The 22,934-nt window shown below is 34.1% G+C and overlaps 1 protein-coding gene across 3 annotated transcripts in view; it reads right to left on the reverse strand.

Annotated features, from left to right (window-relative positions):
* Positions 1–207: 207 nt before the first annotated feature.
* Positions 208–22,934, reverse strand: part of LOC132092097 (sodium/potassium/calcium exchanger 4-like) — a 44,236-nt gene continuing 21,509 nt past the window's right edge. The window contains exons 3-17 of one of the 3 annotated variants that reach the window (XM_059498175.1): positions 17,200–17,276; positions 9,811–9,885; positions 9,524–9,608; positions 9,352–9,455; positions 8,105–8,179; positions 7,763–7,788; positions 7,628–7,681; positions 7,024–7,115; positions 5,654–5,823; positions 4,834–4,975; positions 3,707–3,873; positions 3,516–3,630; positions 2,226–2,338; positions 2,026–2,091; positions 208–716 (exon numbers count right to left, since the gene is read on the reverse strand). In XM_059498175.1, the coding sequence (XP_059354158.1) occupies positions 567–716; positions 2,026–2,091; positions 2,226–2,338; positions 3,516–3,630; positions 3,707–3,873; positions 4,834–4,975; positions 5,654–5,823; positions 7,024–7,115; positions 7,628–7,681; positions 7,763–7,788; positions 8,105–8,179; positions 9,352–9,455; positions 9,524–9,608; positions 9,811–9,885; positions 17,200–17,276 (1,511 nt within the window). In that variant the 3' untranslated portion in view covers positions 208–566. Of the gene's footprint in view, positions 717–2,025; positions 2,092–2,225; positions 2,339–3,515; positions 3,631–3,706; positions 3,874–4,833; positions 4,976–5,653; positions 5,824–6,966; positions 7,116–7,627; positions 7,682–7,762; positions 7,789–8,104; positions 8,180–9,351; positions 9,456–9,523; positions 9,609–9,810; positions 9,886–13,670; positions 13,831–17,199; positions 17,277–22,934 lie in introns of those variants that run through there. The other 2 variants (XM_059498174.1, XM_059498176.1) reach the window with 2 other exon arrangements.

A 22,934-nucleotide genomic window follows, 5' to 3' on the forward strand; every position in this document is an offset into this window, starting at 1 on the left:
TATGCAGATTTTTTTAGACCAATGAGACCGCACTGATTTGCATGGACAATTGACCCAATTAGGACACAATAATAATGAAAAAAATGTTGATTTCTCTTGCATTTCTAAATATTTTGCTTCCTTTTAAGCAAAAAAAAAAAAAAAGTCTGCAAAAGAATTCACAGTTGTGTGAGCAATAAAGAGTTCATGAAGAGATTCAACAAAGTGACAAAGAAGAAGAAATAGATCAGTGTAAGCATGTAGAAAAGGATGAATGCTTATCCAGGCGTCCATAGACTTCCTATTTGCCATGCATTCTACAATATTAAACTGGAAGAGAAGAGCTGCCAAGGACAAGTTCCTCTTTCTGGGTCAAAATCCGGGGTCAGAGGTCAGCAAAATGAGCTTAAGTGGAAGATCGTATCCATTTGTCCATCCACAGTGAAATGAGTCGAATGAAAGGAGCTTGAATTAAGCGTTAGTCCTCATGAAGACTAACATCGCTCCAGTCTGAGGTGATGGTGGTTCTGGAGGTTCTGACATCAGGGTGGTGCATTCTGGGATACGGAGTGGCCCATGTGAAGATTTTAGTCTTCCTGACACATGGGCAGGTTGACGAAGGTGAAGACGTTATATTCGATCATGATGGAGAAGCAGAGGAAGATGACGTACAGAACCAGCACATAGACACCCAGCTTAAAGTCCAGCTTCCACCCGTTCAGATGAATCCCAAGAATCTGCAGGTGAAGAAACATCCTTTGATTGATTACACACAGGAGTCAATCTGTGCAATGCAGTACTCATTTCAGAAATTGATCCTGTAATAAGTCTTTAAATTATTAAAATTGAAATGTCTAGACAGATAAATACACAAATGAGTTTGATAACTAAACATTTCACTGATTAAAACTAAAACTACAAAGCAATTGTCAGTCACTTCATAAAAAGATTACTAATAACTCCTTATATAAATAATATTTTTATATTATCAAGTGTTTAACTGAATAGAAAAAAATAATATATATTTTTTATTAGTTGATTTAATTTATAAAAAAAAAAAATCAACAATTTATCAAATCATACTCAGCAAATGAAAACCAAAAAATGCAATATTCAGTTTAAGCAACAGTCAATCATTTCATATTAACATTAAAATAAAAATGTAAACATTTCAATTTATGTTTTTATACATTTTTATCATTATTATTTGTTTTAAAAGACTCAACCATTTGATTATTAAAATATTCAGACAAATTTTAAGCATTTGTCAATCACTTTGTAATAACATTTTATTTTATTGTCATTATATTATCAAGTGCTACACTGAATATTAGTTTAATTTGATACATTTATATTAAGTGATGTTTTATTTTTTGGGGTTTGTTTAAAATAATATAGATTAAATAATACATTCAGCACATAAAATAAAAACCCAAAATATAATCTATGTTGTATGATTAGAAATTAATTTGATTTAATAACATTTATAATATATAATATTCTAGTTTCAGTTAACAGTTTTTATTAGCAGATTTTTTTATTATGTGATTTGTTAAAAGAATTGACGATTTGAGATATATATATATAGTTTAAGCAATTGCCAGTCCCTTCATAATAACATTACGTAATCAAAATATATTCAGCAAATAAAATAAAAACTGAAAAAAAAACAATCACTTTGTAATAACATTTGAAATAACTTATTTTATAATATTTCGAATATTTAGTACTTTTGTTTCAATTTATCCGATTTTTGTATTATTATTCATTTGATTTATTTATGTTTATAATTTTTTTAAATAAACGTTTAAATTTCTCCACACTTAAGCAATGGTCCAAAACTCTAGTTAGGGATAAGTATTAATTTTAATGATCATAACTGTGATACCAGAATTAACAGGACATTCCTCCAAATCAGCACACCTGACACACAAAAGTTAACCATTTCTTAATGTTTTCAGCAGAATTGACAGAGGAAGTCCACAGCTTGCATCTGAGTCTGATTGAGTCACGAATCGTCTCAGGAGAACCTGCTGATTTACTCACGGTGAGCGCGACAGATCCCAGCAGCAGCACCACGGAGTAAACCAATCCCCGACTGCTTATCATCACCTGGACAGAGGGAGGAGACAGTGATGATTACACTAAAAACAGATCTCATGTTTCAGACTCAGTAGAAGCTGCTGGTTTCAGAGGAGCACAGCTTGATCTCTGTTCAAACAGAAGGAGCTGCTGGATGTGCTTACAACTGATCCATAATTGACTGCCATGGTCTGCAGCGCCCAGGGAACGCCGAGCCCCACCAGAATGTCAAAGACGTTGCTGCCGATGGTGTTGGACACGGCCATGTCTCCCAGTCCTGCAGAAACGAGATACGCTTTCAGACCGGACAAGCAACGCAGACTCATCTTGCAGAATCAGATTCAGAGGTCATTTCTCCTAAAGCCGCACAAAATAAAGTCTCTCAAGTGTGATGATATAATCTTAACTTGTATAGCAGCAGCATTGTAAAAAGGAAATAAACTGAAAAAGTTACTTATTAAATACTTTTATCAGTGGTGAAAAAAAAGTAATAAGCAACTTAAGGAATGCAAAATAAAGAGTTGACAAAAAGAAGAAAAACTATATTTTTCAATAAAGATGCAAAACTATGAATGAAACAAAAAGTAGCCACAAGAAGTACATTTTACCAAAATAAAATGAAAAATAATATTATTTATATTAAAATAAATCAATAAGATTATTATTAACAATAACAACAACAACCGTTAAGTTGTTTTAATTGATAAAATAATTAAATATTTAGTCAAATAAAAATATAATAATAACAACAACAAAACATTATTTTATCAAATGAATAATTAAATAAAATTAAATTAAATTAAATTAATGTCCAGGTTTTATAGGGTTATTGGGTCCTTTTACATGGGTCAAATAACAATAATGATAATATTAATTTAACAAATAAAAAATATTTAGTCAAATGCAGCTGCTAATCATTATGTCATCACTTTCAAAATATTGCTCTCAGAATAAAAAAAATAAATAAAATCAATCATCGGCTCAAAAACAACAATTATAAAAATACCAGTTGGTGCCAGAAATTACACACTCACCCCCAGTTTCACAGACCAGGCTTAGTCCCAGACTAAAATGTAAATCTGAGCTGTTTCAACTAAAAGAAACTTGCACTGACTGATCTTAAAACACGTCAGTGCCGGTCTATAAAACGGGGCCTTAATGTTTTAGATACACATATTTTGACTTCAGTGTAATATGATCCTCAATATTTTTCTTTGGCTGAAAGAGTCATAAAAGAAGCATTACAAACTCATCCCAAGAACTATATTCTGTTTGCTAATCTTGGATTCTCCAGCATTGAGATGCAGTCCATGTCTGAAGTAAAGTGATTGATAGTGATTACATTATTAGTTCTGTTCTGCTTAGATCAGATACGTGCAAGTAAAACAGTCTGTGTTTCATGTTAAATTCATCCCGCTACAGTTTTATTGATCAGAACGTTGTGGTCTATCTACCTTGACGAGCCACGATCAGGCTGGCGATGCAGTCTGGGACGCTTGTGCCCGCCGCCAGAAACGTGATGCCCATGATGACATCGGGAATGCCAAGCGTGTATCCGACGATCGTCACCTAGAGGACAGAGTAAAGCTGTCATAAAAACAAGACCGGCAAACCGGAGAGAGAGAGAGAGCCGTGTCGCACGTACCATCCACACCATGAAGTAGGAAAAGACGGCGATCCAGACGGTGGAGTGGATGAACGAGAGCATGAAGTATTTCTCCCAGCGAGACTTGGCACAGTTTGGGATGGTGAAGAACAGGATCAATAACAGCGGCCAAGAGATCAGCCATTTAGTTCTGTTCACACAGCCGGCTGAAACACACAACATACTGATTTACAAAATCACTCATTTTCTGTTCCTTCTCTTGTATTCCAGTCATTTTGACTGGGACAGGATTTTCTTTTTCCTGAAAATGCTAGTTAATGTTATCATATTAGACCAGTGGTCACCAACTTTTATTAAGCCCAGAATCCCTGACCTCAGCCCTTTCTACCAAAGATCTAACTATTAAAGAACTGATAGAAAAATGCAGATTGTCCTTCCAATTTGAGGCCTTTTATTTAGTTAGTGATGCATCCATCAAGATTTCTCATGGCCCATTATAGTTGGGGCTTTTTTTTTAAACAAGAAAATTGCATGCAAATTGGCCATAAAGTAAATGCTTGTAAATCTATCATTATGTAATATTGTTGCCAAATATAGGATGCAATCTTTTGAATGAAGGCCTCACTCATCTCAGTTTTTGAGTACAAAATTACCGGAAATTATACACAAATTATGCATATTTCACTCAAAAATTCAGGTGCATGTGCTCAGATCAATCACAAATACAAAACCTGTGCTAAGTGAAAGAAAACAAGTCAAAAAAAAAATCGCATCCAAGATATGGTGATAATATAGCATAACATTTTTGTACTTGTTTAGGTCAAAAATGACCCGCTTACAAAAATTGCTTGAAAATTTCTCATTATGCGATATTATTACCAAGTATTGAATTCAATCATTTTCTTTTTAATTATCACAGCTTTTGCATCTCTTTTTGGGAGTGTTTTATATAGTGTGTGATTAATAATAGGACTGAGTGATCTTAGTTTTTGAGTGTAAATTGGCAAATAAATTATCCACAAATAATCCAAAAAGTGATATAAAATCTGTGTTAATTGTAAGAAAACAAGTTGGCAAAAAGACTGAATCCAAGATTTGATTCAAATATAGCATAAGGAGATTACAAGCGGTTTTTAAAAGACTAATCACTATATAAGGTTCCTCACCTGGTATTCTGAACGGTGAGGTGAGCTCACTCTCTTTCTCTTCAGCGGTTTTGTCTTCTGGCACGTTTCCATTCTCGATGTCTGGCTTGCCGTCCACCACAGCAGTCTCCACACCGTTAGCCGCCTGGACCAACCTCTGACGCTACACACAACCAAACACTGTTCTACAAATGCATCAACATTAAAAGTCTGGCTGATGAGCTGATGATAAATTGCTGATATACATTTTTTTGCACTACTTTGTCAAAAAAAAAGAAAACAATGAAAAAAAATAATAATAATTTAGGCATCACAACAATAAATGTTCATTTTGATTAAAATTTAATTCAACAGTCTTATTAAATTCTTTATTAATTTGAATTTGAAGTATCGTTCAAAAGTTTGGGCTCAGCAAGATTAAAAAATAATAATTTATATATTTTAATATTTCAAAGACGCATTAAGTAAAGACAGTAAAGACATTTATGATGTTTCAAAATATATATATTTTCAAATATAATAACTACATGGTATTCGTCAAAGAATCCTGAAAAAAAAAAAATAAGTTAAATAAATAAAAAAAACCTCGTCATGGTTTCCAGGAAAATTTTAAGCAGTTTTTAAAACTGATAATAATCAGAAACGTTTCTTGATCAGCAAATCATCACATCAGAATGATTTCTGAAAATCATGTGACACTGAAGAGTAGAGGAATGATGCTGAAAATACAGCTGTGCATTATAGAAATAAATTACAGTTTACAATATATTCACACATTCACATTCATATTCACATTTTTTTAGTATTATTATTATTTAGCTGTATCAGGTGTCTGCCTTACCTCGGTTATAATGAGACGGCTGGCCATGCGCAGACGAGTCTTGGGTCCGAAGTGGTTTGTGATCATCACACGGAGACCGGCTTCAGGGAAACGGTAGTGTGGAGGACTAGCATTGATGATTTCATCAACCATTACCACAGAACCTCGACTGTAAACCTTACTGGACTTGACTTCAGAAAGACCAAATACATATCCATAAAACACCACTGAGTATATTAGGACTGATTTCTGTCTTGCTATTCAAAAACAACATGTTTTTAAGCACTTACATGAGACATTTACTCCATCTCAAATTATTAGCTATATTTTCAGAGAAGCATCAGAGAAAGAGCGTGCAGTAAACACAGAAAGGTTTAGTAAGACTAAACAGGCAGGCAGAGTTAAACGTGAAGAAACTGAGGCCAGAAACAGGCAGATGAGAAATGAGGAAAGAGACCAACTCTGGTGAAAAGAGTAAAGGGACAGAAGTGATGGAGGAGGCAGTGACTGTACCTCTCAATCACAGCGAGAAGCAAAGGTGCTGAGATCTCAAGAGCTGGAAAACACACACTGGATTTCTCTCACAAAGATAAAACATAATTGGACAAAACCCAAGTCAAGTGCAATAAATAAGACCAAGACTTCCAAGAAATATATATTTAACTCTTTGAAATGCTTTCTTTGTTTCCATGTTGCTTTTATACATTGACATTTACATATTCAAGTAACTATTTTTTTATATATAATATATAATAAAAATAAATAAAATAAAAATCTCCTTTTCAATAAAACATTTGTTGGTAACTATTATCAATATGAGTTAACATGACCTGAAAGTGAAATATACTAGCATTTATTAATCTCAGTTCATATTAATTTCAACATTTACTAATTCATCATTTAAATTAATGGACCTGAACTAACATGGACTAACACTGAACTGTGAACACTGAAAAATACTGTAACAAATGAATTGTTAGTTAATATTAGTAAATGCATTAATTAACGCTATATAATATATAATATAATAATTTTGTGTAATATATCTAAAAAATTATGTAATTTAGTAACTGAAAACGTCATTTTAGTCACAGTATGTATGAATTATAATTCTCACATTATAGACATATACATAAAGACACCCTAGAAAGAGCATAACTTTGGAGCATAACTGACTGTATTTAAAACATACTGTACAATATTTTACAGTTTAAACACATTAGATTTCAAGTAAAAGTAAAGCCACACTTGTATCTCATGTTTTGTACTGAGGCTGACATGAGTGTTGAATTATGGAGCATGATTTGTTTGAAAGCCTGTCTGTTTAGTCTTACCTGGACCCAACAGCGGTATGGACGGATCGTCCCAGTTACAGTCAAAACGGTCTTTACCATCCTCCAGTTCACTGCCAGCCGCTGCATTTCCATTAGCAACATTCGTGTCGCTCCGCCTTGAGAAAAACTTCTGCAGGCTTGCATTAAATCTAATACCAACAAAAACAAAATCACAATTTTCTTCCAGACAAATTAGTCTCTTCTGCTCATCAAAGCTGCATTGATTTGATCAAAAACACAGTAAAAACAGTAAGATTGTGAAATATTATTACAATTTCAAATAACACTTTTCTATTTGAATATATTATAAAAACAATTTATTCTTGTGATCAAAGCTGATTTTTACTCCAGTCTTCAGTGTCGCATGATCCTTCAGAAATCATTCTAATATGCTGATTTCCTGCTCAAGAAACATTTCTGATTATTATCAATGTTGAAAACGACTTCATATTTTAGTGTAAACTGTGATGCATTGTATTTTTCAGGATGCACAGATGAATCGAAACTTCAAAAGAACAGCATGCATCTGAAATAAGAATTATTTAGCAACATCATACATTTATTTTCTGTCACTTTTGATCAACTTAATGTGTACTTCTGAACAAAAATCACAATATTTTGAACTTTATTCTGCTTAGCAAGCGTGTGTATATACACTCACTTCATGATAAGGATATATACAGCATACATGACCACCAGAACCAGACTCTCCCACCTGAAACACACGATCAAAACCAGATGTGAGACGGAGGATTACAGAAATCAGACAAGAGTGAAAAAACTAAAAGAGGCTCACCACACAATCTTTTCATCATAGATGAACTGATGTCAGGTGACAAGAAGACAAACAAAGAGATAACCAGTGCAGTTACAGTCTAGTTCCAGTAGAATTTTAATCGAGAAGAAAAGTTAAGCTAAATAAATGTTAATATTCACCATAAAAATGTGAAAAATTTTACATAAAATAAACCCTCAGTTAATGGTCACATGATAAAACAAATGTGTTTTTTGTGTTTTTATCTTTATTGTTACTTCATTATTATTTAACATTTTTATGATTTTATTAATTATTAGTTTTTCATCATCTCTGCATTACAGGATGCTGTTGCAATGTTTATACGTTTTATTTGAGACTCACCACAATTAGAGCAATAACAGACAATATGTAGAAGAAAGAATCACGGAAAACTGGCCACCAGGTCAGTACGACCACCTACACACATCAACACAGACTACTGTTAAATACATACGCATAATGCACACTGTACCACCTATGATTTACAAGAAAACTTGAAAAGTGTTATTAATATTTAACAAACAAAAAAAAATTACATTGGAAATGGAAGGGCAAGTAGAGTGCGATACATTTTTCCATGCTGCACATTTTGGCAAATGCATTGATCACATATTTTCTTAAATATTTACTTAAAATAAAAAATAAAATGTAAATAATAAAAATAAAAATTTTAAAAATCCAGATTCCCCAAAAGCTTTAAAGCACGTTGAGAAAAGAGCCACATCTTATCAAAAGCACTTACACTTATAAAAATAAAGTAGAAGAAGCGTAGAAGAACCATTTTGGTTCAACAAACAACCTTTCAGCAAACATTTCTTAAACAAAAAGAAGAACATTTAAATCATCTGTAGAACCTTTTTCCACTATAAAGAACATTTTATGGATTGGAAAATTTCCACAGATGTTAAATGCTCTCCGTGGAACGATCAATGCCAGTAAAGAAACTTTTTTCTCAAAGGTTTTTGAGGTTCTTCGGAATTTAACTTCTTGATGTCTCATACCAGATTCTTCATATCAGAGTTTTGATGCTGGCTTCTTAAATGCACCATTATCTAAATAAGTTTCTATAGATGCATCAATACAATACTGTTAAGTCTGATTACTTTTGGACAGTTTGTTTCAATTAACTTGTTTAATGAACCAGTTCATTTATGTAATTATGCAATGCAGCAATATATGTGGAATATGTTTTTGCTCCTTCTGAGTAGGAGCGACTGTGAGGAACTTGTAGATCTGTGATGCTTGAGCCACGAACTGTTTCAGATGGTTCAGTCTGATTTGGTAAACCGATTCAACTAGTTCATGATTAAATTGTGAACTGGAAATCACTCCGGACTGTTTGCTTGAGGCTCTGAATTACAGGTTATAATGTTGGAATTATTGTTCGGTTTCTTGCACAGACTGATTGTTTCTCTTCATAAGACCTCAATATATCATCAGGAACCATGTGTATTCAATTTGTGCTACCTGATATGCTTTTTTTGCCCAAGGTTTCTGCTAAAAACTGCTTTACTGTCCCCTACATCTGTGATAGCCTGAGGGTTTTTGAGTGAACTGTCCATACTGTTGGAGAAGATGCGCAAACACACCTGCCCAGCAAAGATCCCACAAACTCCAATGATGCAGAGAATATTGAAGACAGCAGAACCGACTATTGTTCCAACTCCAACATCACCGTGAGTAATGAAGACACCTAAAAACAGACTCAGTCAGCAAGAGAGCTGCACAAAAAGAGCAGGATCAAGGATTATGTGATTTTACCTATAACAGAAGCGAATAGTTCGGGCGCTGAGCTCCCCGCCGCCATGAACGTGGCGCCAGCCACATCCTCGCTCAGATTCAGCTTCTGCACAACACAATAACCGCAGACGATTCACATCCAACAAAGCCTTTGGCACCAACACCGCCCAAATCTGGAGCAGTATGTTTTATGAGCTTCTAAAGGCCTCAAAGTGGGTCAGAGGAAGAACAGAGCAGATTCTGCTGCTGCTCTCATTGTACCGCGGTATTACTCGGATCAACTGGGAATTCACTTTAAACAATCCTACCTCACAGATTTTCTCAAGAGACATCACAAAGTAGTCATCACACACGATTGCCAGAGCGAGGAACATGTAGAGAGCCTGTAAGAAGACGAGAGAACATTGTCAATTCCAACTCATTAATATCTTCATTATTTCTCCTAAATACCTCATGGAGATGCACATGGAGATTTTTTATTTAATCTCCTGCTGCTTGGATGTTAACTGAGCTCAGAGTTGCCAATATAGCTTAGTCTGCAATCAAGAGTCAGAGATTTCATTATGAACTCAAACATTACTCATCAAATACTCCTGGACACAATGATTAAAGTTATACGATTCACATTCATTTTTAGCTCTGTAATTTTATGCTCAAAACAGACTCTACTCAAGTATGTGACTGATAATGTTATTAGCTACACGCACTGGATTTTGCATCAGATTTTAATGCTGTTTACATTTACTTTTAATCATTCAGCAAACACTTTATCCAAAGTGACTTAAAATGAGGAAAACCACAGTCAATTTATAAAGTCAAAACCAGATGTATAAATGTTTTTCTTTTCTTATTATAATTTACTGAGAGGTAAATTTGAAGATACATAGAAACAAGAATTTAAATAAAAACAAAAATTGCTAAAACTAAAATCAAAATAAAAAATAAAATGTAAAAATAAAACCTAATTCAAAATATTATTAAATACTATAAAAGTATACAAATAACACATTTTATTGAAGTATTTATTCAGTATATAAACACTTAAATTAAGTGTATAGAATTGTTATTTTAGTATCGCTGATATATACTATAATAGTATTTTTAATTCGATTTTATTTTTATATTTTGTAATGTTTTTTATTTTGTTTAAAGATCTAATAATGTTGTGTTTTTGTCATTTTTATTAGTTTTTGTTTTTCAGTTTTATTTTTGAATGCATAAATTTGCGTTGAGCTACTCTTGTACTAAACACAAAAAAATCACAAAAATAGAAAACAAAAGACAAAAACAACCACTTCATTCAGGGAGAGTAATTAATGACAGTAAATACCTACCCTATTAGTAATGAATCCCTTTAAAAATAACAAATAACACATTTGAAGGAAACTTCAACTTCGCCCCCTACAGTACTGAGGTTTGTTTCCACCACAAAAATGGAATGATATGCAACAGGATTGCAAGCCTAAAACAATGCATTCACAGTATGTTTCTGACCTTACACTATATCCACTACTGACCCAGTGTGTCTCTATTCACGACTCCTAAAATAAATACTTTTAGGAGAAGCACATGTGAAAAACCTCTAAAACCCCTGAGAAATGAAAGCTTCCAGTATGGAGCTATTATTATGACAAAATGATATGAATTTGCATTGTGTAAATTTGAATTATTTGCAAGTGTAATCTAACAAAATTGAATTTTAGGTGGTAGTTTAAATAGTTCTAAATTAGATTTTTTTTTAAATATATTGAACATTTGAAATTTAACAAACTGAAATGTTTTTATGGCTGAATTTTATAGACATGTATTTTCAAACAGCTAGTTTTTTTTGTTCTGAATTCTTATACTGCAAGTATTCAGTTTAAAAAAATTCAGATTCAAGTTTTCAAGATGAAGAAATTCGGAACTTCAAATTCAGTTTTCTAAAATTCAATGTCAAAAATTCAAACTCAAAAATTCAGATCTTACAGAAAGTAGGTCACAGGTCATCCACAGGGAAGAGTAGATGATCTCAGAAAAGTCGAACAGAGCATTTTGGCCAGTGTTTCTGTTACCTAAATAAGTCACACACATAGGCTACTGAAAACAATTTTCTTGCAGTGAAAATGTAAATATTGTAATCTAATTTGTAATTGGTTATATAAAACGGTGCATAAACCTTAAAGTATTGTTCTGATGCAGTCTTCTCCATCTCTTATTTTTACATATGGATAAGAAATCATGTGTCTCATCATGACCAGTGTTATAATATGGCTTTGATTTGCTTTTGTGATGTTTCCACATATATTGATCCTCATGTAAAGTCACTGTCTGTTTCAGACTGGATGAGAGAGCTGAAGTCACTGGTACAGTAGCTGATCATTGTATGAACTGGACATACATGGAGGCTGTTCTCATCCAGAGACAATAAATATCTCAGACACTCACCTAATTTTGCATTGCTTCATTCCATGCTTACTTTAACACAACTTTCCTTGTCTTTTCAATTTGAGTTAAATTCAAAAAGCAATTACTTCTGTACTTTTCATAGGAACATTTAATGAATGTAATATTTATGTGATCTACAATATCGTTTTTTGAGTATAATTTTAAACATTAAACATACTTAAAGATAACATGTTATTTGTTAACCTGTATGCCATGTAACTATTAATACACATCAGAGAACTGTCAACATTAAAGAGTGTTGTTAAATTATTGAAATATTAACTTTAATGAATGTCAGAGGACATTAATTTCGGTAAGCGACAGGAGAACAGAGTTTGGCTGACAAAGAAACATTTGGGTTTCATTGTATGTAATAGTTGTAAAATGTGAAAACCAATTTTGAATTAGATTTTCAAATGTTAAACATTATTTACACAATGGATCACTATTCACTATTCTTAAACATGACATGATGAGGTTGTTTTTCAGTGCCTATGGTCAAAGAACAGACACAATGTATGCTTAGTCATACAGATACAATGTATGCTTATGATATTCATTATTATTATATTTATTATTAGTAGCTCTTTCTCAGATTGTCTAAACTGTTAAGCTCTGTATTTGACTGTTAACTCAATGCAATAAAGGAAAATGTGTCCATTTTAAAAAGACTTTTCATTTAAATATAAAAATTAACTCACATGTTGTTTCAATGTTGCATGACTTTAAAATCTTAGTAATATGATAAAATATGTGACAGAAGTTAATTTGCATTTATAATAAGAAATACACTGATGGGGCTGTGAAGGCTGGTAAAAACTGGTTATTAAAAAATAAGAAAAGATTAAAGAAAGCATGACACAGGATGCTTACACCGATTTTATTAAGACACAGATACATTTGTAGTGGTTTGTTTCAGGTTTTGTATACAAATTGTACTAGTCTCTCTCCAATGACAACTAGGTAGTCTAATCAAGGCAAACTATTATAAAAAAAAGCCCCACAGATGAGATCTATAAAAAGCGAAATACACCAAACAGTAAAAACTGTAAGATAGGTTAAATTAGCTTATCGATTGTTCCATCCGTTTGCACGTCGTTTCAAAGACACGCCCACAATAAGGGAACTAATGAATATTCATGTTAACTCCACCCACGGGAACAGTTTTTCACGGAACCGACTATAACACAACACCGGGCGATTAATGATCAGAGTCAGAGATCACAGAGTGGCAACCTCTTGAACCACCACCACGTTCGCGCTGGAAAACTTCCGCAGTCCCCAATTGGCCAAAATGCTCTGTTCGACTTTTCTGAGATCATCTACTCTTCCCTGTGGATGACCTGTGACCTACTTTCTGTAAGATCTGAATTTTTGAGTTTGAATTTTTGACATTGAATTTTAGAAAACTGAATTTGAAGTTCCGAGTTCTTCATCTTGAAAACTTGAATCTGAATTTTTTTAAACTGAATACTTGCATTATAAGAATTCAGAACAAAAAAACTAGCTGTTTGAAAATACAAGTCTATAAAATTCAGCCATAAAAACATTTCAGTTTGTTAAATTTCAAATGTTCAATATTCGTTAAAAAAAATCAAATTCAAAACTATTTAAACTACCACCTAAAGTTCTATTTTGTTAGATTACACTTGCAAATAATTTAAATTTACACAATTCAAATTCAAATCATTTTGTCATAATAATGGCTCCATCTTTCCAGAAGCCTGCTGGTTGCATTCACCTGCCGTTTATTATGGCTGTCAGCTCCAGAATGCTGTCTCTCCTCCACTGAAACCATTTCCTCCTCTGAATGTATAATGTACCTTGCTCTCCAGGCCTGACTGGAATTCACATCTGCATTCACTGCAAAGCCTTTCTTCATCTAGCTTAATGAGCCGCCATTCCAATACATGCTCCTGTTTATTCTCAATTTGAAACCAAAGCAAATGCAAGCAAACATTATGATGACCTTCAGTGATGAGGATGATGGCAGCATCATAACATAGCATAACATAACATAGCTCACGTTTGTGAGTGATTTGCACCTAAAACAGCCGTAGTTTCGTTCTTCCACCCTTATTCCTCTCTGTAAAAATTTACCATAAAAATTACTGTATAATTGACCTTTAAGATGTCTATATGTGACGGCCTCCAATTACTGACAAATGGGAAATAAATAATAGACTGAAATCTCCAACAAAATCTACATAACTGTCAAAAATAAATGTATATAATATATAACGTTTATATATATACATATACATATATATACATTTTGTCACCCGTTTAGTTGTTATAGACAGATTATTTCTGTTTTTCCTGTCTTCTGTTTTGTTTTAGTTCCTGTGTGCACTAATTGTTATGTTCCTGATCTTGTTTAACCACATCAACTCTGGGGACCCACCGGTGGGTCCAATATTGCATATGTCTAATTCTCAAAAAAATCAAAATAACAGCTGAAGTGGTTAACCTCATTAGTTTACCTTGAATCACCTGTGTTCAATTAATTATCCTAATCTGTCTTTGTATTTAAGTTGCTCCCTTTCTGTCACTCATTGTTCGTCCACCGTTATACTAAGTTGAGTTTTCCCTTGCTTATCTACCGGAGTTTGGAGTCCATTATTAAACTGAGCATTTTTTATTTTACCTTCTGTCTCCTATGCCTTGCTACTGAACATAACCCATGACAATAATATAAATGTAATATGATTTTTTTTTCTTCAAAATCAGGAATTAAATTTGACAATAATAGATAATTTTTGACAAAGCATAAGCAAGAGAAGTATTGTTAAAGTCACTAAAGGTGAAAAGTATGGAAGCCAGTTTCCATCACTGAATAAAAAATAAAAAAGGGATTTGCGACTTTTTATCTCACAATTTTGACATTTTTTCTCGGAATTGCATGATATAAACAAAGTCGCAATTCTGAGAAAAAATGTCAAAATTGTGAGATAAAAATTCGCAAATCCCTTTTTTTATTTTTAATTAAGTCAGAACTGTGATATAAACTTGCAATTCTGAGAACTTAGTCTTCAAAATGTGAATTTAACTCCCAACTACAAGTATATATATCTCACTTCTGAGAAAAAAAAATCTGAATTTCAAGGAAAGAAGTAAGAATTGCGATATTTTATCTCACAATTGTGACTTTATGACTCACAATTCTTGTTTCATTTCAAGTTTTTACAGAGAGGATTTTGTATCTCTCTTTTTATGACTCCATAAATGAGAAAATAGTCAATAGACAGAAAAAAAATATATAAAATAAAAAACCTTTTCAGGAAATATTTATGAATAAAATGTTAATCATAAATCAGACACGCTACAAAATAAATAAATAAAAATCTTACTTAGTATTTCTGCCTTGTTTTCCATTACAAATATCTAAATATTTTTGAATCAAGATGCATTTATTTGAGAAGCATAATAACTTAATATTGAAGCAGTACAGAATGTCAGAGCTGAGTCCAAATCTTCTACTATCTATTTGCTCCATTTGACACTGTTAATCATCAAATCATTCTGTACACCCTCTCAACGCTGGGCATCAACGGAACTGGAATCCACTGGTTTGAGTCTTACCTCACAGGTATTTCCTTCAGGGCAACCTGGGGAGGACAGGTATCCAAATCACATCAACTGGTCCCTGAGGTGCCTCAGGGATCAGTTCTTGGACCCCTCCTCTTCTCTATATACACTACATCACTGGGACCCATGATTCAGGCACATGGTTTTTCCTACCTTTGCGATACTAATGACCCTCAGCTCTACCCATCCTTTCAAACAAGTGACCTTGCACCTGCAGCTCAATCTGGCAAAGACAGAGCTTCTCATCTTCGCAGCCACCCCATCAGTACAGCACCAGTTTACCATCCAACTTGGCTCATCAACGATAATCCCATTGAGTTCAGGCAGGAATCTTGCAACACAGCTTCTCGTCCAAGTTCTTGTCATTTCTAGCCTGGACTATCACAATGCTCTTCTGGCTGGACTTCCAACATGTGCAATCAAACCAAATGATTCAGAATGCAGCAGCACGACTTGTTTTCAATAAGTCCAAGAGAGCCCATGTCACACTGCTACTCATCTCTCTACACTGGCATCAAGTTCAAGACACTGGTGCTTGCCTACAGAACAGCCACGGGCTGTGCACCATCCTAAATTAGGATTTAGTTTATTTTTCTAACCCCATTAGCAGATATTTTTTCTTGTTTTAAGCAAAAATAAAAAACAATTTTTATACATTTTTCAGAAAACAAGACTTAATATCTAAAGTCATTTTGCTTTTTAAGTAAATGTATCTCGAGTCAAGAATGTTTTGAAAACTTGAAAACGAGACAAAAGTACTACGAAAATAATATTTAACAGTACAAATAAAACATTACCAAACTTCAGAGTATAGACAGGAAAAAAACGAAATGTTTGATGTACCTAAGTGCTGCTGAAGTGGAAATTTATGACTCATTTTGAGAAAACAGCATTGAAAAATATGTATAATAAACTGAAATAGAGATGCAAACTGATAATGTGATGTGTATTTTGGATTTTTTTTTCAAATAATCTGAAGAAATACAAGTGATAGAAGCAAAATGACCCCATATTTAAAAAATGCCCATTGCATGAAAAAACTGTGGTTTTGCGTGTGGTGTCGTGGTTTAAGACAGCCAAAATAATCCACATATAAACATCAAATGTGCCAATAAAACTCACTAGCATTTATCAGATGATTTGTAGGTTTTGCTTAGGTATTTTACAGACTGTTTAATCATAAAAAGCATCAACCCCCTTCATGAGCAATAACTTTACAGTAACAAACAGCTTAAATCATAGTTCCTCATTCCATTTCTAGCCACAGGGGGCACCAAAGGACAGAAATCCCACACACGGGACACATCATGATTGTTTGTGTGAATGCATAATTCAGACCTGAGCTGTGGTGATGCAAACATTAGAGCATTAGAGCGGCTGCTTTACATAACCACAGGCAGATTTTAATTGTGCTGCTCATGGCTGGTGGAGTTAAATCTTGTCATATTAGCAGTGGATTAACCCACACTGAAAACAGCAGAGACGCACGCTATTAAATCACAGCAGGCAGCAGGAGTGAATCCACATCATTGTGGTGACCAAATTCACTCTTTTATACCTTTACAAAACTTCTGTGCAAAAATAACCCAGATAAAATTTCCCACAAACTTGCAGGATGCAATTTTCTAAATGTTCTTTGCTAATCTAAGGAAAGAGACAGAGAGATAAATGGACTTTCTTACCGCTATAATATGCAGCATTACAGCACCGCTCTTCCTCTCAGCATTGGTGAAAATGTCATCTGGAAATTCACGAATGGCTGTAAAAGACACAAAAACACATTTACAGTCATATCCAAACATTTTATCCAAAGCAACTTACAGTGGATTCTGCAAAAATGTCCTATTCCTTTAGAAATATCTAGGAATTCTTAAATCAAGATACATTTACTTGAGAAGCAAAAAACAACAACTGTATCTTGGTCTAAGACTTGGAAAACAAGACAAAAATACAGAGGAATGAAATCTTTTTTTTTTTTTTTAAGTGAAACAACATTCTGAATTTCTCTATGAAACAATCCCATGGGTTTGCAGGAAAGATGTTACCATGTGGTTGTTAAGATGTTCTGAATTGTTTTTAGAATGTTGCTTCACGGTTGCAAGGTTATTTCTATGCAGTTTCGTATTTAGTGTTTGCTTAACAAATTCTTCAACCTTTATCTTGGAGAGAAGAGGTGACATGTTTTCTGACCGATTACAGTCTGATTCTAAGACCACCACAGCGTCCTTAGAAGCATAAATACTCCTTGGTGATCATGAACACACAGACACAGACCGTCCGCAAACAGAACTGTTTAACATAAAGCCAGGAATTAATCACTTTTCATGAATACGTTGCTGATGCATAAACAGAAGAGAGATTTCTTGCTCACAGCTAGACGGACTGGAGATTTATAAACACCACTGAATATGACTAAAATCAGAGTCACGACAGAAAAATGAGCTGAGCTGGAAAGTTTAACATTCAGGATGTTTAGAGCATGTGGAAATGGGGCAACGATCTCAACCGACTGGCTGAGGCCAGCCTAAAAAGATGCTCAGGACAATTGATGGACCACTGCTGAGCGTCGTCACGAAAGCTTATCTTTTTCACGTGTTTTTAAGCCTTACCGCTTGGCGATTTAAACATTAAAGCATCCAAACACAAGACGCGGAAAAGCTTAACAGAGTAGCTGGTTACTCGCGCGCTGTGTTCGGTGCACACGAGAGAGAGAGAGCCGCGTATCACGGACAGCGACACTGAACCGAGCTGTCTTCTTCTAAGTTCCCCTCGAAGTCCCTCCTGCACCTGAACGAACATATACCAATCGCGTGACTGCGCCTGCTAGCTGCTGTAATGTTAATCCAAGAAAATGAAAATGAAAATCACTCACTACTCTTGACTGAATTACTTCGTAGTTTTAACAAGAATTTATGCACAGTCAAACCCAAAATTATTCAGACACCAGATATAATTTTTTATATGTTTTAGGGACACTATGATACATTTATGTAAGTGAGTAGGCTATAGTAAAATTAAGCGAACTGTGACCCATGAATATTATACCCAAAGAATCTTCATACAGTGAACTACTAGTGAAATTAATAAAAATGCATTCCTATCAAACTTATGACATTATCAAGACAAATTTGTTTGACACAGTTGAACTCTAAGTTCTTGTCATATTTAATATCCATTTTAGAAACAATAGCAAATAAAACTGTAATATTGTGAGAAATGTTGAAGGTCTGAGTAAATTTTGGTTTGATTGTATATTTAATTTTTCATTGAAGACTATCCAGTGCAATTTTACATTTAATTATTCGGTTTCTGTACCTGGACACTTGACCAAACTTGAAAAAAACTTAAACATTGTTTAAATAGCACAAATAAATAAAAATGAACGAACATACAAATTAAACAATACAAACAGGGCACACTGGTACAACCTTCTGCGGGGCCCTGCAAACCCCATACGGCCCTGAGGGTATAACTGTTAATATAATCGTATGATGTATATAACTGTAATAACATTAAGTAATGTGTCTTATACGTAATTTTTTTTTTTTAATACATTAAAAAAAAAAAATTATTCCCTTTAGTCCGTTTGTTTCCCCCAGAGAATCAGATCGATTGTAAATGAATGCTGTTCCTGTTTGTTCGTTAGCATTAATGCATTAAAAGATTAGCTGCAAAACCTTTTAGACAACTATTACTAAGTTAATAAAAATGTCTGGTGAAATGTGAAAGTTTGACGAAATCATTAGAATTAAGCTAGAAAAGCTGCACGGACCATTTATCGGATCGGACCAGTGAAAGAAACTGCTCGAGCGAGCTGAGCTCACACACATCAGTCATGCGACAGACAACAAACTACGTGAGAATCGTTTGAATGAACCTGCAATTTTCTGTTATAAAAGTTCAAATTCGTCTTAATTAATTAATTGTACAGTAATAGTGTTTTTATGGTTTATTCATATTGAATATTGTTATGCATCTATCAGAATACCCTATAATTACAGCAATTTCTCTTATGAACCTAGATTGATTGACATGTTTTTTAAATGTGTTGTACTAAATGTGTTTATACTTATGTTTTAGACAATGGACTTTTTCGTGAAGGAAAAATTGCAACAATAGAATTTCTGCCTGTTAATTGAAACATTTCAAGGTAAGTAATCTATTTAAATTAATGATACATAAGTTTTCAATTTTACTTAGACCTATGACTTCCAAAAATTATGAAAAAATACAAATGAGGTGAAATAAGTGTATTGTCGCATTCCGTCCAACAAAGCTTCCTTTCATTTACACTGTACTTTTGTTCCTCCCTACAAGTCCAAATCAGTCAAATTTACTCACATTAGCCGCAAATATTGCCACACATTTTCTAGAGGTTGTGAAAACTGGTATAGCCTGTCTCTTAGTGCAAATGATAGTAGATCCCCACAAAGACTGTACAAATTTAAACTGTAAGCTTAGGGTTTTTTTTTTAACCTGTGCTTTCTCTCTACTTTTGTCATTTAAAGGCCTTCGTGCAGAAATTGTCTTTAAAACCCTTCCTCCCATCTGCACCATACCACACAAATGGAAAAATGGTGTGCACATCATACACGGAAATGAAGCGGTTTATGATTATTTTTTGTTTTATAATTATATGTTATGTTAATTTTATTTGAAAGTCGTAATATTTGCCAAGTATGGTAACCCATATTCAGAATTGGTGCTCTGCATTTAACCCATCCAAGTGCACACACACTGCAGTGAGAAGTGAACACACCGTGAACAAACAATCAGAGCAGTGGGCAGCTATAGATCCAGCACCCGGGGAGCAACTGGGGTTCAGTGCCTTGCTCAAGGGCACTTCAGCCATGAGTATTGAGGGTGGGAGAGAGCGCTGTTCATTCACTCCCTCCCACCTACAACTCCTGCCAGCATTGAGACTCAAACCTGTGACCTTCGAGTTACAGGTCCAACTCTCTAACCATTAGGCCATAGCTGTGGCACATTTGTATTAGCACATTTGTGTGTTTTGATATGAATATGAATTGACACATTTGTACATCTTGAAAATGTCATTTGTATTTTTACACATTCTTGTACATTTAAATAAAATATTTTAAAATATATTTGTAAATGTGTTATTTGCATACTAAAATAAAATCTGTAATTTACAACGAAGTAGTTTCAAAATATGCTTGTATTAAGTCATTTTTAATAATGTTAATTAATATAAATAATTAACTCAACTGTTGGGTAACTTTTAACCCAACAGGATTTTAACCCAATTGGTTGGGTTGAAATTACCCACAGATGGGAAGGTGCTATACCAACCCAAAGTTGGGTTACAGGTTGTGTGTAGTAACTTAATATCACATTTTAATCATCCATGATTCGCGAACCTGCACCAAACTTCCAAACTGACTCAAATGATTCGCGAATATGATGATAGTTTTCTCAAAATAAGTAAAATGCACATGAAGTGACACAGAGCAGTTCTAGAAATGATGTTTATGTGCTCGTGTACTCCTATATTGAGGCAGCAGAGGTTGAAAACACTGCGAGCTTCAGTAGGCCTATGTGTAGAAAATGAAACCATGTCTTTGCCATTAATTTACAGGAGGGGCGGACTGGGAAAAAAATTCAGACTGAAATATTCAAACTCATACAAACAAATTCATGGACAAAACTATTTTTTGTATGGACCTGACATAAAAAAGGTTTAAATCTTTAATTTGGGGACATGCAAAATAATTAAAAGTTCTCTCCTGAACTGCACCTTCACTTCCATTTTTCTCTTCAGTCTCTTTATTTTGCGCCGTTATCCATCTCTCTCATGACTTTAATACTCAAGATTGAACAAAACTATACTTTACAATACAATACTCTACAATACTACAATATCTTTATAGAAAAATCCTAATACTGTACATGAGTCATGTTTTTCCCTTACAAAAAATTAACCATGCTTTTATTAGCCTATATAAAAGTAAAATAACCTTGTTTTCTTTTTTTTTGCAAATGGATTTGTATTTATTTTTAAATAAATCCATTTGTAAAATAATTTTAAATTTTTGGTTATCACAGTTAAACAATAGTAACCATTTTCTCTGGATTTATAGTTAAATATTAAAATGTTAATTTTCGTAAGGGTTGTGTTGTTGTCTGTCGTAGCTCCCCCTAAACCTATAAAGAAAAATCGGAATTATTTTTCAGCTAAATTACTACTGTAACATTACAACAGATAATAATGATGTCCTTTATATAGTATTTTGAGTGATGACTGATGAGCAACGTGCTGCTGCTTGATTAAATAAATAAAAAAACAAAGACAAAAAAGCATCTTTACAGATGAAACTGACCTAAAACCCTGAACAGTAGTTCTGCTTCTCTGCTCCAGCTGTGCGCTTCCACAGTCCACTCTTTTCTCTCTCTCTCTCTCTCTCTCTCTCTCTCTCTCTCTCTCTCTCTCTCTTTCTCTCTCTCTCTCTCTCTCTCTCTCTCGCATTGATTACTCTGAGTCTGATCCAAACCGTTTGGCGGAGGCGCGGAGAGCGCGCGAGTCATGACTAACACTTCATGACTTATTAGAGATTTAATTATCAAATGGCGGATTCGCAAATGATCGCTTTAGTACATTCGGCAGGCAATTATACAATAATGATATTAAATAGTGGGGCAAAATCGGCTGCCAAGCCACCGGGAATTGTCCCGGTTCTCCCGGTGTCCATTCCGCGCCTGATTTCCACAGACACGCAGATTGTGCAAGTCATATATTGCATTTTTGGGGCTTTATATTCACAGACACTAGTCCATGTCATGTTTTGATTCAAGTGTAATGACTTACTTTTGATTTAGTAATCCAAAATGTGGCATATTCCGTCCGCGTTAGGCATTCCGTTTTTATGACTGGATTCTACGAACCAGACTGTATTTCCGCATCCCGGAAATTATTAGGGCGGTATGTCTCAGAATAGTCAGTGCAATTTGGGAAAGAAATCAGTTAAATCTGTATGTGGATGTGTGTAAATATTCAAATGTAATCCCCTTTGTAATCGTTAAAAATTTCATAAGTAACTGTAATTTAATTACTCATTTTTTCTTAGTAACTAACTAATTACAGTTACAATAATTTTGTAATTAAATTACGTAACGCCGTTACATGTAACTAGTTACTCCCCAACACTGTGCGCCAGATGACCTGGCCTCCACAGTCACCGGACCTGAACCCAATCGAGATGGTTTAGGGGTGAGCTGGACCGCAGACAGAAGGCAAAAGGGCCAACAAGTGCTAAGCATCTCTCGGGGAACTCCTTCAAGACTGTTGGAAGACCATTTCAGGTGACTACCTCTTGAAGCTCATCAAGAGAATGCCAAGAGTGTGCAAAGCAGTAATCAAAGCAAAAGGTGGCTACTTTGAAGAACCTACAATATGACA

Source organism: Carassius carassius, chromosome 18 (genome assembly GCF_963082965.1).
Source record: "Carassius carassius chromosome 18, fCarCar2.1, whole genome shotgun sequence".
NCBI classification, from domain to species: Eukaryota; Metazoa; Chordata; class Actinopteri; order Cypriniformes; family Cyprinidae; genus Carassius; species Carassius carassius.